The 16,796-nt window shown below is 50.4% G+C and overlaps 1 protein-coding gene across 2 annotated transcripts in view; it reads right to left on the bottom strand.

Annotated features, from left to right (window-relative positions):
- Positions 1-15,939, bottom strand: part of SMARCA2 (SWI/SNF related BAF chromatin remodeling complex subunit ATPase 2) — a 139,134-nt gene extending 123,195 nt beyond the window's left edge. The window contains exons 1-2 of one of the 2 annotated variants that reach the window (XM_079959122.1): positions 15,796-15,939; positions 2,868-3,126 (exon numbers count right to left, since the gene is read on the bottom strand). In XM_079959122.1, coding sequence (XP_079815248.1) covers positions 2,868-3,092 — 225 coding nt within the window. In that variant the 5' untranslated portion in view covers positions 3,093-3,126; positions 15,796-15,939. Of the gene's footprint in view, positions 1-2,867; positions 3,127-15,795 lie in introns of those variants that run through there. The other variant, XM_079959123.1, reaches the window with a different exon arrangement.
- Positions 15,940-16,796: the final 857 nt, after the last annotated feature.

Here is a 16,796-nt window from a genome sequence, read left to right as displayed (position 1 = left end):
AGCCACTTCTAAAGTATAAATCCTTTACTTTTGGATCGTGGTCATGAAGAAAGAGAAAACCACTAACCTCCCATCATTCATGAGCCCCAAGGCAAATAAACTCTTGTTTGCATGAGAGTAAAGCTGCCCAGGAGCTCTGCCCAGGCGTGTTTACACAGAAGTAAAGGTAAAGGGACCCCCGACCATTAGGTCCAGTCGTGGCCAACTCTGGGGTTGCGGCGCTCATCTCGCTTTATTGGCCAAGGGAGCCGGCGTACAGCTTCCGGGTCTTGTGGCAAGCAGGACTAAACCACTTCTGGCGAACCAGAGCAGCGCACGGAAACACCGCTTACCTTCCCGCTGGAGCGGTACCTATTTATCTACTTGCACTCTGACGTGCTTTCGAACTGCTAGGTTGGCAGGAGCTGGGACCAAGCATCGGGAGCTCACCCCGTCGCGGGGATTCGAACCGCCGACCTTCTGATTGGCAAGTCCTAGGCTCTGTGGTTTAACCCACAGCGCCACCCGCGTCCCTTACACAGAAGTAAGCCCCAGCAATTTCAGGGGAACTTGCTTCCATGTAACTCACTCAGGATCAGGGTGTAAGGTGCTAGCTCAACATTGCCAGCTGAGTCTACAAAATTTAAGAACCTCAAAAGTTATGCTATCCCACCCTTAACAGAATCCGCCATTTGTGATGCATTTCCATTTGGGAAAACGTTGAAAATATTCCACCTGTAAGCTTCCCTCTTTTATTGCACGGATGTGGCCTTACAAGAGTCGCACCAAGATCAAGTAGCCATTTACAAGCCTGAGTAAGGACACAGCGTGATTTCTAATGCCTGGATCCTGTATTTACTACCCAGATCCAGTGATTTCAATAAAAACGCCATTCCCAATAGGTGGTGTTCAAGCTTCAGGACAGCATCCAAAATATACTGCTTTGGTTTCCAAACTGCCATCCTTCTTCAAAAGGAAACTGGCAGCACCACCTTAGACATGGCTACTCAGAGGTAAGTCCCATTGTCTTCAATGCTACTAAACGCCCTGGTGAGTAAATGGATATAGGATAGCAGAAACCTAAGTCAAAACTGTTTGCCATAACTGCAGCATTCAGTTCATGCGCTACAGAAGCGCCGCTCAGTTGCAGGAGTCAAATGCATTTCCGTATCACAGGATCACCATCTGCCCTTTTGTTGTTCAGTCGTTTAGTCATGTCCGACTCTTCGTGACCCCATGGACCAGAGCATGCCAGGCACTCCTGTCTTCCACTGCCTCCCACAGTTTGGTCAGACTCATGTTTGTAGCTTTGAGAACACTGTCCAACCATCTCGTCCTCTGTCGTCCCCTTCTTCTTGTGCCCTCAATCTTTCCCAACATCAGGGTCTTTTCCAGGGAGTCTTCTCTTCTCATGAGGTGGCCAAAGTATTGGAGTCTCGGCTTCAGGATCTGTCCTTCCAGTGAGCACTCAGGGCTGATTTCCTTCAGAATGGAGAGGTCTGATCTTCTTGCAGTCCATGGGACTCTCAAGCGTCTCCTCCAGCACCACAATTCAAAAGCATCAATTCTTCGGCGATCAGCCTTCTTTATGGTCTAGGTCTCACTTCCATACATCACTACTGGGAAAACCATAGCTTTAACTATACGGACCTTTGTTGGCAAGGTGATGTCTCTGCTTTTACTTAGATAATATAAAGCTTATGATTATTCTGGAACACAAAGGCACAGCCACTGCTTTTTAGCCTTGTCCAGTCTGCAGCTAAATGCAAAAGGAGCGCAGGGCTTTGGCACTTTTAATAAAGTTATCTATTTTATGTAACATAAATCTCCAAGATACATTGTCAAAGGCTTTCTCTGCATCAATAAACATTAACATTGCTTTACAGCTCTTTCTTGCTTCTAACTTTTCCAAAATATCCACAACATTTCTAATGTTGTCTTTCATATGTGTTCCAGGCAGAAATCCTGCCTGGTCTTTATGAATATACTCAGATAAAACCTTCTTTAGCCTGTTGGCCAGTATATTTGCAAAAATTTTGTAATCCATATTGAGTAGGGAGATCGGTCTGTAGCTTTTAACATTGGATCTATCTTGACCCTGTTTAGGAATCAGAGTAATATAAGCTTGCTTCCAGGTTTCAGATGCTTTGCCCCCTCGCAAAATTGAGTTAGATACTTCTATCAGAGGTTGGATGAGCCAGTCTTACAATGTCTTATAATATTTTGCTGATAGACCATCAGGTCCTGGGCTCTTGGGGCTTTGGCACTTTTAATAGCTGTGCGAAAGAGGGGATTTCAGCCACCAATGTTTGCCGTGCAAGCGACCCTACTGATGTCAGACGTGCACAAAAACTACTGCCCGTATTTTGTTAGCTAAAAACTGGGAAACCCAAGAATCACCAACGATAATGGCAGATGAAGATGATGGACTTTTCGGAGCTAGCCGACCTAACCGGAAAAGTCCGTGACCAGGAGGAGGAGGAGTATCAGGAAGAGTGGATTAAATTTAATGATTATCTAGCTAAATTTGTTAAGTCAAATTAACTGAAAACAGCTTGCAGATATTTAATTGGCTTAGGATTTTATTTATGTTAAGTGATGAATTAATATGTTTACTTCCATAAGGTGAAGATTTAAGGATGTTAATGTCTAAGTTAAATTTTATAAGAACTGGGATTTGGAAAACCGTTAAAAGGACATGCAATGAAATTCAACCAAGGGGAAGCGAGGAAGTCACCTAACAAATTTAGTAAGTGTAATTTTCAATAAGGCTATGATTTATGTTTGTTTGTCTTATGTGTTTGTTTATAATATTGTGAAAACTAATAAAAAAATTTGAAGGGAAAAAAAAGACGTGCACAACATAGGAAAAAATTGAAAATGCTTACTTTGTGCATGGGGTGCATTCCTTCTGGTGGGTAATCGTTCGGTCCCATAGTGGGCATGGGATGTGGAACGCTTGGAGGTCCAGGACTCGGCCCCATCATGCTGTGCACTGAACTGGGTGAGGGACCTGGTCCTGGGCTGGGACCCAGTATGGGTCCAGGAGAGAGCCCTGGCCCCGGGGAAGGTCCGGGATGAGGCATGGCGCCGGGATCTGTCGGAGTAGCCATCTGCTCTCTGCCTCGCTTTCAGTCCACGGTCCGGCTGCAGGGAGAGAAACACAATGTGAAGGTCAGTTGTCCACAGCCAAGTAACGATGCAAAGCATAAATTAGAACAGAACTTATGGAAATAATTGCAGTTATTGCCTCACTTCCTAAAGGGCCGTGAAAATATAATAATAATAATAGGGTTTCCAGCCAGAAACTTTCAAACAAACCGGACTTGTTAAGATAAAAATCGCACGTTTTCTTTTAAATCGGGAGTTTTGCACAGCAGGACAGTTTAAGGATAGAGTATATAAATTGAAGGGACGCGGGTGGCGCTGTGGGTAAAACCTCAGCGCCTAGGACTTGCCAATCGTCAGGTCGGCGGTTCGAATCCCCGCGGCGGGGTGCGCTCCTGTTGCTCAGTCCGTGCCTGCCAACCTAGCAGTTCGAAAGCACCCCCGGGTGCAAGTAGATAAATAGGGACCGCTTACCAGCGGGAAGGTAAACGGCGTTCCGTGTGCTGCGCTGGCTCGCCAGATGCAGCTTGTCACGCTGGCCACGTGACCTGGAAGTGTCTGCGGACAGCGCTGGCTCCCAGCCTATAGAGTGAGATGAGCGCACAACCCTAGAGTCTGTCAAGACTGGCCGGTACGGGCAGGGGTACCTTTACCTTTTATATAAATTGATATAAATGATAAAAGACAAATGTGCATTCCAGAGAAAGGAACCGGACGCTATCTGTGAAGGACAGCACAGATCCTTAACCCTGGCTTTGAAAACTCATTCTGACGGTACAGAATAACTAATCTAAACTCTGAGGATGCTGAGCTTGAGCCAACCAAGCGCTACTCAGAGTAAACTAGCGGAAGTGAATGGGCCTCAGCAAATGTCCATTCATTTCAATGGGAACAAAAGACACAGGTTCTTGGACTTCTGGTCATCAACAGTTTATTAGGGCCATGGGAGTATCTCTGAGACAAGAGTTCTCTGCTACAAGAATGCTTTGCTTGCATTTGGAATACAGATACCGATTTTGACGAGGGTTAAGAATCTGATCTGTTTATATTGCTACCAATGAAGGAGACGTCTCCTAAATTCATCAAGCCAACACTTCCTCACAGAAGCACCAAAGCATGTCTCTCCCTTTTCTGCCCACATGGATTTCAGTGGGCCTACTGTAAGATACAACCCATTATATTAAAATGTATTATTATTTATTGGATTTGCATATCGCCCTACACCCCAAAGGTCTCAGGGCCTCTCGCAACATAAAATCACAATATAGAAGCACAGAATACAGTACATAATAAAAAAACAAGAACTCAAAAATCGCCCCTCCCCAAATGTCAAAGAGTGATGACAGAGGACTGAGCAAATTTGGATTGCTGCAATGAAGCCACAGAGGAATAAACAGAAAATTCCTGCTACGGAATCCAGGACCCTGAATCTAGAGAGATATCGAGTCACGCAGGCCCACGTGTGAAGACCTTGGAGGGATGGGGGAGGACAGACAAAATAAGGACCTATGGAGGCCTGCGCTTTATGCCACGTTACACATCACAATTTCAGCCGGCACCCGTTGCACAACCAGACATGCCAAACACTGCAGTCCAATAGGCTGCATGACAAGAACAAGACTCAGAGCAGAGTTTCCTAGAAAGTGGGTATCTTTCTCCCCTCAACCAGGATGCTGCCATGCTGAGTACAGCTGTACAGTGGTACCTCGTGTAGTCTAACCTCCAGGTTGAAGAATCTTTGGGTTACGGCTGCGGCAAACCCGGAAGTGTATACAGTGGTACCTCAGGTTAAGTACTTAATTCGTTCCAGAGGTCCGTTCTTACCCTGAAACCGTACTTAACCTGAAGCACCACTTTAGCTAATGGGGCCTCCTGCTGCTGCCGCGCCACTGGAGCACCATTTCTGTTTTCATCCCGAGAGAGTTTTTGGATTTGATATCCCGCCTTTCACTCCCTTTAAGGAGTCTCAAAGCAGCTAACATTCTCCTTTCCCTTCCTCCCCCACAACAAACACTCTGTGAGGTGAGTGGGGCTGAGAGACTTCAGAGAAGTGTGACTGGCCCAAGGTCACCCAGCAGCTGCATGTGGAGGAGCGGGGAAGCGAACCCGGTTCCCCAGATTACGAGACTACCGCTCTTAACCACTACACCACACTGGCTCTCCAAAGTTCTTAACCTGAGGTACCTGAAGCAAAGTTCTTAACCTGAGGTACTATTTCTGGGTTAGCGGAGTCTGTAACCTAAAGCGTATGTAACCTGAAGCGTATGTAACCAGAGGTACCACTGTACTTCCAGGTTTCCCCGCTCATGCATGTGCAGAAGCGCTCTATTGCATGGACAGAAACGGCGCCTCTAGTTACAATTTTTTGGGGATGCACACAGTACCCCGAAACGAATTAAATCCATAACTAGAGGTACTACTGCATTCTTCCAAGCATGCTGCGTCTTGAGTGGCATGTGCCACTCAACCGAGACCCCTAACAGTCCACTCCTCTCCAAGACAGCCACCTAAAGCGGGCGGACAGGGGCATCGTCCTAAGAGAGTTGTAGGGTGATGTTGGAGGAGAGAAAGAAGAGTCTTACTAGGACTTCCCACTGCATCTTCCCACCTGGACCGTGCATCCACCACAAAGTTTGCTGCCAGAGTTAGACCGATCAATACCACCATCTCAGCTGTGACACGACCGCACCAGTCACCTGGCTCAGCATCGACGCAGGTGAGCTCAAGAACCAACCTAGCTCCACCAGGTGTTGGCAAAGCCTCCCCTCGAAGGGCACCTTGCCAGACCAAGCTCTCCCTTCCCAACTTCTGCCTATCTTGGCTTCTGTTGCCTCAGTTCACACTACCTGCCAGACCCATAGCTGTCAACTTACAGATTTGAAAATAAGGGACCAGCGGCCTCAAAAATAAGGGATCAGCAGCCAAAATAAGGGATTTTCCAGGCGCAGGTATGTTCAACTTCTGAGCCCCTCCGAGCCAAAGGCAGAAAGCCCAGCCAGCAGCCAAACAAAGCCTCAAGCGGTGGCTCCCACATTGCAACAACCCAGCAAAGGGGATGCAGCAAGGAAAACCACCGTCACCTCTCTGCTGGGAAGCGCTGAGCAAAGGCGAGTCCCCAGGCAATGCGGTCGATTTGATCGGCACAAGGCATGCAAGCTCCACCCCCCAGTCGTTCTTAGACTCCTTATTGGGTGAGCAACACAGCCAGGCAACACTGTTGGAGCCTCCCTCCTCCCTGGCCGGCAGGGAGGGAGGGAGAGGAGCTGCTTCCTTTGAAACCCGGGAAATTTAAGGGACATCATCAATAAGGGATAGCAGCGGGACACGGCGCTGGGATAAGGGAGTTTCCTGCAAAATAAGGGATGGTTGACAGCTATGGCCAGACCCCTTTGGGGTCCCAAACCCCACAGATCCCCAAACAGAGGGATGGGTCTCCCAAGACAGAAATTCAGCAACTGCGGGGGGCCACTAGGGGCGCATTGGAAGATGGCCAACAATACCATCTCTCCGGACCACACGGGGTAACTAAGAGGCTGTTATGGGAGTAGGCAGCCTCCCTTGTTGCCCCAAGGGAATGGGGAACACTGCCCTTGCCTGCTGTGCCCATAAATCACCCCTGAATTCGAAAGAAGGGGGTGAGGCCACTAGGCAGAATGCCCCCGTGTGGACTCTGGCTCTCCTAGACGCTGTCTCTGATCGCGCACTAGCTACAGCAATTTGGAATAATTAATTACAAAAGAAGCAAATGCACATATTTCAAGTGAAGAAGGGGAGTGAAGACTGCTAACAGAAGGGACCTCTGTAAAATAAAGACGATGGGTTGGAGCAACAGGAATATTTTACGAAGAAGATACATCAAAGGCTGGGTATGCCGGCAACGGGACTGGATGGGGAGGGAAAACCTTTTTTTCTTTTCTTCTATGTGATTAACAAAGAACCCCTCCTCATTAGAACCGTCGGTTAACTGATCCAAGCAGGATGATTAAGGACTGTGTGGAAATGAACTTTAACCAAAAGTATGCTTTATGGAGACTGAGTAAAGAACAAGAGCTTTTGGAATGGCGCAGCAACAAATACAGAGTCGCCATCTTGGCAGGTTTTGCCGAAGGATTTATAACCGGGAGGAGGAATGGATTTGTTATCAGACTGCATTCCTGGTGAATCTCCTCAGAGCTTGAGAAAGGCGACAGATTTGTGAAGATTAACGATGCTAAGACTGTTTTGATTTATGGAAGTGATGTTATACGGAAAACGTCTGGATATGGCTCTTGGATTAAAAAAAAATATCCACACAGGATTACAAACTGTTGTAACCCGCTTGTGGAGACTATCAGAGGTCACAAAGAGAAAGGAAAAAATATATGAAAATAACAAGAAGAGATGTGGAAAAACAATAAGAAAGGACTGAATAGTACTGTGAACATCATATGGTCAGATTTGTGGACGTTAAAGCAGTAATAAGAAGCAAGATGATGATTGGATCCCCTTCGGAACTTGAAATATGGGTACCCCCAACAAAAATTTAAAATTCGGCTTTGTAATTTGGAATCTATGTAATTTGGTTTGATTTGATGTGATTGGTCGGTTAATAAAAATTATTCTTAAAAAAAAAAAGAAAAGAAAAGAAATTCAGCAACTGCGGAAAGCACCCTGGGGAGAAGAGAGGGCAACGCGAGGTTCTTGCAAGAAGCCACCTTGTTTGACACCGGAACCAAGAACCTACAGCGTTTGAAGCGCATGGAAGGCTTTGCTTTTGCACTTTGGGTACACCAATGGCTTCAAGTTCCGAGAGAGGAGATTCCGACCCAACGTCAGGAAGAACTTTCCGACAGCAGAACTGTCTCCCTCAGGAGGTGATGGGACTCTCCTTCCTCGAATGTATTTAAGAAGAGGTTGGGTGGTCATCTGTCATGTCTGAGATTCCTGCATCGCAAGGGGCTGAACAAAATGACCAGAAAACAGAAGGACAACAGTTGGCGAGTGGCGCTGGCCATTGCACAGTGTTACACGGTGTGTGAAGCATCCCTGAATTGGAACAAGCACACCTAGTATGAAAAGGGTTCAAACAGGTGCCCGTCGTCTGCTGCTACATCATCCATTTCATCCTACAAAACAACAACACGGGCGCCTTAGAAACACAGTCTAAGACGCCAGAGATGGAAGGAAGAAACAACCCTGACTAATAATAATAACAATTTAGTATTTATATCCCACCCATCTAGCTGGGTTTCCTAGAAACAAACGGCAAACCAAGTTGACGGACTACGCCGAAACAGCAAAGTTATCTGGGAAGCTCAGGAATCAAGAAGACCAGAACTTTAAAAAAAGAATGGGGAAAGTTTGTGATTCACTTACAAGACCGCTGCAAGCAAGTTAAAACATTGGCAGGATTTTAACCACCACACTTGTAAAGTAACAGAAAGTATGGATGATTTAGAAGGATAAAAATTTGGATAAAAGTTGATATGCAGCTGTAAATATTATCAATGGGACCAATGGAAGGGTTGGGGGGGGGTGGAGTCCAGAGATTCAGAGTAATCTCGATATTTGGACTTGGAATTGTTGCTTCTAATTTGTTTATATTATTTAAAATCAAATTATTAAAAAAACAAACACAGCCTAAGACCTCTTTCTTCCAATTCCATCCTTTTATAGTCCAGCGCTAAATACTCAGCAATATTTCATTACTCCAGTGCGTTTTTTATATTTGTGCAAACATTACCTTCTTGTGTTTTAATCGCCTCGTCCTTCCTCTGATTAAGCCACCAGCAATTGGAACAAGAGTCACTGGGCTGGATTAAAGTCATCTACCTGGGGACCCCCACTGCTTGCAGGGCGAGACATGCAAATACCTCCAAAGCCAGACTGTGCAAAACAAACCATACCTGCAGAGTCCCCGGGGGCTCATCAGTCGTTCCCCCCCCCACTAACCGCCATCACAAAAGGAAGTGTTTTAAACGCACAAAACTGCATCTTGTGGGTTTTTTTCCAGGGAAAGGTGGCTTTGGAAGGTGTTTTGCAAGAGACAAGGGACTGCCAGTCCAATGTGGTGGAGCCTCCTAGCACTGCCTGAAAATGCAGAACTGCTATCAGAAAGGCTAAATTTAAACAGAAACTGCTATCTAGCCAGTGCGAAAGAAGAAATAGTTATCTTCACACCCCTGCAATGGGTGCAGCATGTTCTTTAAGATTTAGCCAGAGTTATGTACCAGAAGCAACATCTCTGATGTATTAGAAACTTAATTTATGGTTGCTTTGACAATGGCACCATTTAGGACTGAGGCTATTTCCACACGAAGTTTATTTCCTAGGGCGTTTCTCTCTCACCTTTCCTCCAAGGTAGAGTATATTGTTGTTCTCCCCACTATATCCTCACAACAAACTTGAGAGGTAGGTAAGGCTGAGAGGGAGGGGCTCCCCAGCAGCAGCTTCATGGCCGAGTGGGGACTGGACCCCAACCCCATGGGGCTGATCACACGTTACGTTTTAACCAGCAATGGGGGAAAGCAGGAATGCATCTAGGACCAAGAGCGGGAAGTCAACTCTTTGGAAAAATTGCATTAATTTTGATGTAATTTGGCATTGATCTGTTCAAAACAGAAAACAAATAAATATTATTCAGCCAAAAAAAGGCACTCTTGGTTTTTGCATTAAGAGTGCATTACAGTGGTCCCTCGGTTCTCAAACCTAATACGTTCCGGAAGTCCATTCCAAAGCCAAGGCGCGCTTTCCCATAGAAAGTCATGCAAAACAGATTAATCCGTTCCAGACTTCTAAAAACAACCCCTAACACAGCAATTTAACATGAATTTTACTATCTAACGAGACCACTGATCCATAAAATAAAAGCAACAAACGATGTATTGCAGTCACACAATCAATCAATCCGTGGCTGATCCGGGTTCCATACAGTCACAAAATCAAAAGAGCCGCCAAAACAAAAACGCAAAATAAATAGCAGAAACAGACAGACCTCAGCGTAACACTCAAAACAGAAGTGTATCACTCCAAATGGAAGCGTAACACTCAAAACAGAGCACGTTCAGCTTCCAAAAAAAGTTCGCTAACTGGAACACTTCCAAATTTGCAGTGTTTGGGTTCCACGTTGTCTGAATACCAAGGCGTTTGAGAACCAAGGGACCACTGTATTATAGAAATAATATGTTAACAGCTAGAAAAGACACTGGGAAGTATATTCAGTGGCTGCAAAAGCCCACAGTATGAATGCAATCTCAGAACCCCCTTGTACAGTCCTGTTTATTTTCTGTTTGCTCCCATCATTCACAGAGACTATCGAGTTCCAACCAATAAATTCGCTAAGCAATAACAGCAAATACAAATGGGGAAAAAATATGAAGAGACCGATGTAGTTACAAGAACTCATTCGTCGGATTGCCACCCCTGCATATTTACAATAAGGACTTCTTTTTTCCTGCACAAGGGTTGAGAGCATGGGTAGGCAAACTGAGGCCCGGGGGCCGGATCCAGCCCAATCGCCTTCTCAATCCAGCCTGCGGATGGTCCGAGAATCAGTGTGTTTTTACATGAGTAGAATGTGTGTTTTTATTTAAAACGCATCTCTGGGTTATTTGTGGGGCATAGGAATTCATTCATATTTTCCCAAAAAAATATAGTCCGGCCCCCCACAAGGTCTGAGGGACAGTGGACCGGCCCCCTGCTGAAAAGGTTTGCTGACATCTGGTTGAGAGCATGGGACCAGCATCTCTTCCTTGACCAGTGCAGGTCGAAGCCGAACTGCGCAAGACAAGCGGCAAAAATATGCGTTAGATTCAGCACCTTTGCAGAGAGGAAGAATAGGTCACACAGCCACCGCTGTCCCTTCTTAGTCCAGGTTAACTTGCAATTTACATGAGAGTTACGTTCCAGGGATGGCACACTGACAAACAGAGCAGGGGGGGACCCCAATTTTTCCTCTGGAACTTTAAAATCCCATGGGGCACGTTCCCCAAAGCAATCATAACATCACCCACTGCGCCAAAATAGGGAGCAAGGACAAAGCACCTCCTTACTCTGGCTCTAGATCAAGGATGGCCAGATCAGAAGGTCACCAATCTTTGGACTATCTAGATTTGACACTGACGTGAAGCCCCGTCGCTTCTGGGAGGCCAAGGCTTCACTGGAAAGGGATAGTCGGGCAAACCCACCAACCTGCCCCCCCCGAGATCTTCAAGGGGCTGCAAGCAGACCCCCGTCAGTTGCAAAACACGCCTGGCAAACTTCCAACAGCGCCGGGCAGTCCATTCTAAGAAGCTGATTCAAACTGGCAAAGGCTCAGCTTCACAGAGCAGCTCAAAGCTGCAAAAACACTGGAACAGCCTTGAATTTCGTCACTCCTTCGCGCCAAACAAGCCTCTTCACAAGTTATCCTGCAAAACATGGATAAGTCCAAAGCAGACAAAAGCTGGACATTATCTGTTTTCCTCCAAGGCTCGTCAGGGATTATCGTCTGCACATTATTAGAAAGCAGATTGACTAGATAACAGCCCCCGTAACTCCAACCGTTGTGTCGATGTAATTTACAGAAGGGGGGGGGGATAATTACTGTTTGGGAGCAAAACTGGTATTGTGCAAACTCTAGGACAGGGCCCCCAGAGGAAGCAGAAGAACGACAAACCGCCAAGAACGACAAATAATCTCGGAACAGACTCATAAACAAGCCGGGACTCAGGTTTCAGAAAGCATGAGCCACAAGCCTCCCTGGGGATGGGAAGAGGGAGGGGGGCCTGCCCTCCACAGTCTCCTAGTACAGCTGGCATAGGAAGTATTTTGCAGAAGCAGGAGGGAGACACGGCCTGAGAGGCAGAACAAAGAGCCAACAGGTGGGCAAGAAGGAACAGCAACACGGAAGAGGAGCTTTGCATCGTGCAAAGGACCCAGGCAGCTCCACTCCACGAGGGACCGGCAAGCCAATTTAGAAGACAAGCGCTGTCTCCTAACATCCAATGGAGAAGGCATTAGCTGGGAACTTTAAGAGAAAATGGTAGCATCAATCACTCTGTGCAAAGCTCTTAACAACATAGCTGTCAACGTTTCCCTTTTTTAAAAAGGGAAATTCCCTTATTCCGAATAGGATTCCTCGCAAGAGAAGGGAAAAGTTGACAGCTATGTCTTAACAAGCCAGAGCAACGTGACAAAATACCAGAGCTTTTGGGGATTCTTCTGGCACCATTAAGACTAACAAATGTCTTATACCATTTGCTTCTGTGGACTGACCCTCAAAAAGTCCGTCCCGTGGAAAATATGTCAGGTCTCCAAGATGCCACAGGACTTTCTGTTGGTGTTGCCGCAAGGGGTTCTATGCTGCTGTCCCACAGGGAAAAGTTACAAAATGCAAAAACTCACACTAAGAACCATAATCTAACAGTGGCAAACTTTATCCCCACATTACGTTTGAGAACTGTGGTTAAAACGAGGGCTACATCATCTTCTTTCCTTGCAGGAATGTCAGATTAGCTTTTAGGTAATACCGGTAATCACTTGAGAGAATCTCAGCTGAAGTTAACTCTGAGCAAACTGGGGGAGCAGGTAGCTTCAAACACAATTGTCTTCCCAAACAGCAGAGGCCACGGGAACACACTGGAAATACTTCAAAGGATTTGTGTCCGTCTGCCCATTTGCTGCCAGCTGAGAAGTCTTCATGCCCGGATCACGGAGGTTACAACAATAATAACCAGGAGTTTAACGGTTTAAAAGAGAAATAAAATTTGCAGAGGAAACCTCCCTCTGCAGTTTGTGATCTTCACTTCAAAGCAAAGCAGAAGTCGGCACATGCAACAGGGTGGATATTAATTCCAGCTAAACTTTTGAAAAGCATGTATTAAATAGAATTCCAGCACTAACAATATAACGTTTTTAGCTGGAGGACTTTTTTCCCTTGTCAGTCTGCAGCCTCAGGTGTTGGTCAAAGCCCTCCTCAGATGTGACACGGCAGAAATGAACAAAAGGACGAGATCCAAGGCTGCTTTGAACAAGCTCTGGTGGCGAACACTTTTCATGAAATCCCACCGTCCTTAAAGCAGAGACACAGCGCAGAAGAAATTCTTGCTTAATGAAGCATTGCCTTCACCTCTGTCAAACCCACATCTGTTACCCAATACGCTTAACTTTGAATGCGCTTCAAAATGCTCACAACCAACAAGGAATTTTGTTTTATGCATCTGATGAATTGCAGATGGACTTAAAAAATCTGCCTCTAATTTTGTCCTGCTGCAGCTATATCTCCCCCCCCCTTCCCTGCAGTAACAAAGGGACTGGAGAGGAGGAGGAGGGAGGGAGGAGAGAGACAAGAATGAAACTAGCAGGGCAATTAGGTCCACAAAGAGAAAGTGTGTCTGCAATTTGCATAACAATGGGCCAATTCGCTCAGCAAAAGCTGCCCCACCTCCTAACACGCCGCTGCATAGCAGGGCAGCAAGGCCAGGCGGCCTTTGCATTCATTGCCCGGACCTCGAGGGAGCCGCCGAGGGCGGAGAAGGAGGCAAGGGCGCCCCAAGGCCGTCGGGTCACAGGCCACGTTCACGGCCAGGGCGCACAAAAAAACAAACAAACTCCAAGTTCGGCGGCGGCTCCACCATTTCTTGGTGCACATGAACCCGAATCGGGGCTCTGCAAAACTTTGCAACTCCGCGAGGCGCTGCAACGCAACCGGCGCGGTCCCTTGAAGCTGCAAGGCCGCCCCGTCGCCAGAAAGGAGTCCCTCGGCTCCTCTTGCCTCGTGCAAATGGCTGAGGAAACCCTCGCGGGCTCGGGGCGCGCGCGCTATGGCGCCGGCCACGAATAAGAGACTCGGGGCCTCTCCCGGGAGCCCCGGCAAAGTTGCCCAACTTGGGATCCTCGCCTTCAGCGCGTGGGGCGCCCCGTCGCGGCGCCCCGACCTCCCCACCCACCACGCGGGCGCCACCTCGCTCCGGATCCGAGACTCTTCCGGGACTTTTGCAGGCTGCCGAGGCCTCCGCTTCCAGTTTGCAGGGCGCGGGCGCGCGCGCCGGAAAAGCCGAGCAAAGCAGCCCCGGAACGCGCACTCGGTCCCGGCCCCCGTCGGGGGGGGAGGGGAGGCGGATCCCGGCTGCTGCTGCTGTTGCAGGGCGCGTTACCTTTCCGAAGGGAGCCCCGAAGGCGAGCCCCGGACGCGCTTCCCCGGCGCAGGCAGGCCTAGTTCGGCGCCCCGCTCACCGGGCCAGACGGGAGGGCGCGTCCTCGTCGGCCGCGGGGACTTCCTGGTTCTCCGAGCAGACGGAGGGAAGGAAGGAGAGCAGAGGAGGAGGAGGAGAGATGCCAAAGCCAGCCCAGCCTGCGCGCCGAGACCTCGCCTCTTCCTCTCTCGCAGCCAGCCAGCTCGGCGCACCGAGACGCGGCCTCCAGCTGGCCGCCTGCTCCGCCCGACGCCCCCGACGCCAGCGCCTCCCCGCACTTGAGAGCCCACCCCAAAAAACTTTTCGCCCCTTCCTTCCCGGCCGAGAAAAGGCCACCAACGGGGCGAGGGAGGAGCAGGCAGGCGCCCGTCGGGGGAGGGCGCACCAACGCGCCACTGCGTCCGGGCGCGCAAAGCCCTCTCCAAAGGGAGAACGGCTCGCCGATTTGTGCCCCCTCGCCGGAAATATTATGAATGCATGTACTGCGGGGGGGGGGGAGGGGGTTAAAGATGAGAAGACAGCGCCTTCCTGCTCCGAGGGAGGGGGGCGGGAGCCAGGCTATTTTGGGACGCGCACGGCGACACCTTCGCAGCAGCGGAAAGGAGCCCCGACGGGGCGCTGGGCAGCCTCCCAGATCTCCTTTTGAGTTTTGAGACGCCCAACTAGGAGGCAGCGAAGACAGCGGCCCCTGGAGACACTGCTGCGCCTTGTGTGCGTAATGTTTGTGACCGTCGGGCGGGGAGATTATCGTGGCCTTCCTGCGCTCGGCTGCCGAATGCCGCCCTCCCCATCTTGGATCGCCCTGCCCCCGGCGGCAGCTCCACCCCGGGGAGGGACCGGGGAACCCCTGCAACCACCCCACCCCCCGACGTTGCCTTCCTTGGGGCAGGACGCCGCGCGAACTTGCAGCCCCCGCCCCCGGCACCTGCCTCGCTTTCCCGGACAGATTCCTCCTGCAGATCCGGCGCGGGGATCCTCCTCTTCCTCGGCGCGCCGCTGCTTATTTATAGCCACCCAAACGCAGCTCTGTCCATCAGGCGCTGGAGGGCCGGGGCAGCCCGACCCGGCGGCCCCTCGCAGCCTATTTTGGTCGCTCTCCGCTTTGGAAAGCAAAGCAATCCGAGCAGCAGCAGCTGCTGCCTCTCTCCGGCTTCTCGGCCGCCGCCGCGAAGCCTTTCCTCGCTCCCGCGACCTTCCCTTCTCCAGCTGCAGCTGACTCACAAAGTCAGCGGCGAGCCAAGGGCGCGATCCGGCAGGATCTTTCCTCCGGGGAGGGGGAGAATAGGAAAAGGAAGGGGGATCGCGACCCCCCCAAAAAACTTTCTTGGGGGTCTTTGGCTTCTTCAAGGGCGCCGGGAAGAAGTCGCCCGCACTCTACGGAGGGGGGCCCCGGGGAGACTTGTTTACGTGGGGAGGGGGAAGGGACTTGTTTGGGGGGGGGTCTCCGATTTGGGGGAAGCGGGAGTCAAGAGCGAAGTGGAGGATCCGGCGAGCCGCGGAGGGGGCGCAGCGCAGGGCGGAGGATGTGCCCGGGAGGCGTCGGGGGGACGTTTACCTTGCTGAGGGAGAGCGCCGCGCCAGATCCCTCTGCCTGCCTGCCTCTCTCTCTCTCTCTGAGTCACCCGGAGTAGATCCAGCGCGAGCCACCGGATTATGCCGATGACTTCACGGCGCGCGGCCATCCCCGCCTCTTCCTCCGCGCCCGCGCCGCCCCCGGCTCCTCCCACGCGCCCCCCTCCCGTGCCGCCCAAAGGGAGCCTCCGACTGGACGGCGCCGAGACGGAGCGCCCGCCCCGAGGGCGGAGAGGGGTCCCCGATTGGAGGCTCCCCGCTGCCACTCACGGCGCCCGCCCGCCCCCTCCAGCAGCAGGCGGAGTCGCTCCCGAGGCTGCTCGGGAAGGGGCGGGCGGAGCCGGGGACCCGCTCCGAGGGGGAGGCCGGCGGGGCGGGCGGGTGCGAGGCGCGCGCGGATCAGCTGGGACGATGCGCGATGTTTGCACGGGCTCATTTCACACCCGCACGCCCATAGATAGAGATGCACGCCCGCCTTCTCCCCTCTGCATTTTTGCACCGCTGTGTTGGCAGAGTCTTCTCCTGGCGCAGAGATGGAGAGGAGCCTGGCTGCATTTGGCCGCGGGAGGGTCGGGGGAAGAAGGTGCTGGAACCTGGACGGGGCTTGCCGGAAGGAAAGGCGAGAGGAAGCGGGCTTAGGGCTGAAGGCTTCTTTTCCCAGGCCCCTTGTCTGCATGCTTGGCAGGAGATCGGGTGAATTGCAGAGCTGGGAGGGACCACGGGATGATCCAGTCCAACCCCCTGCAATCTGCCCCCGACGGGGATCGAACCTGCAACCTTGGCTCTCGCCACCTGAGCTTTGCAGGTCCTGGTTCTGCCTGCTGCAGTTTCAAGCGGGAGCTTCCCAATCTGTGGAAGGGGAGCTTCCCTCGGGGACAAGAGGGAGGAGGGCCCCATCCAGCTGCCCTTTCCACTTTGAAGTGCCCCTCGAGGAAGTCCGGCAGCGCGGCTGTTTACTAAGCATTCCCCGGGAGAAAACAGGCA

This window comes from Podarcis cretensis, assembly GCF_951804945.1.
Source record: "Podarcis cretensis genome assembly, chromosome: 17".
NCBI lineage: Eukaryota > Metazoa > Chordata > Lepidosauria > Squamata > Lacertidae > Podarcis > Podarcis cretensis.
Note: the sequence above shows the minus strand (reverse complement) of the source record. Positions and strands in the feature narration are given on the sequence as shown.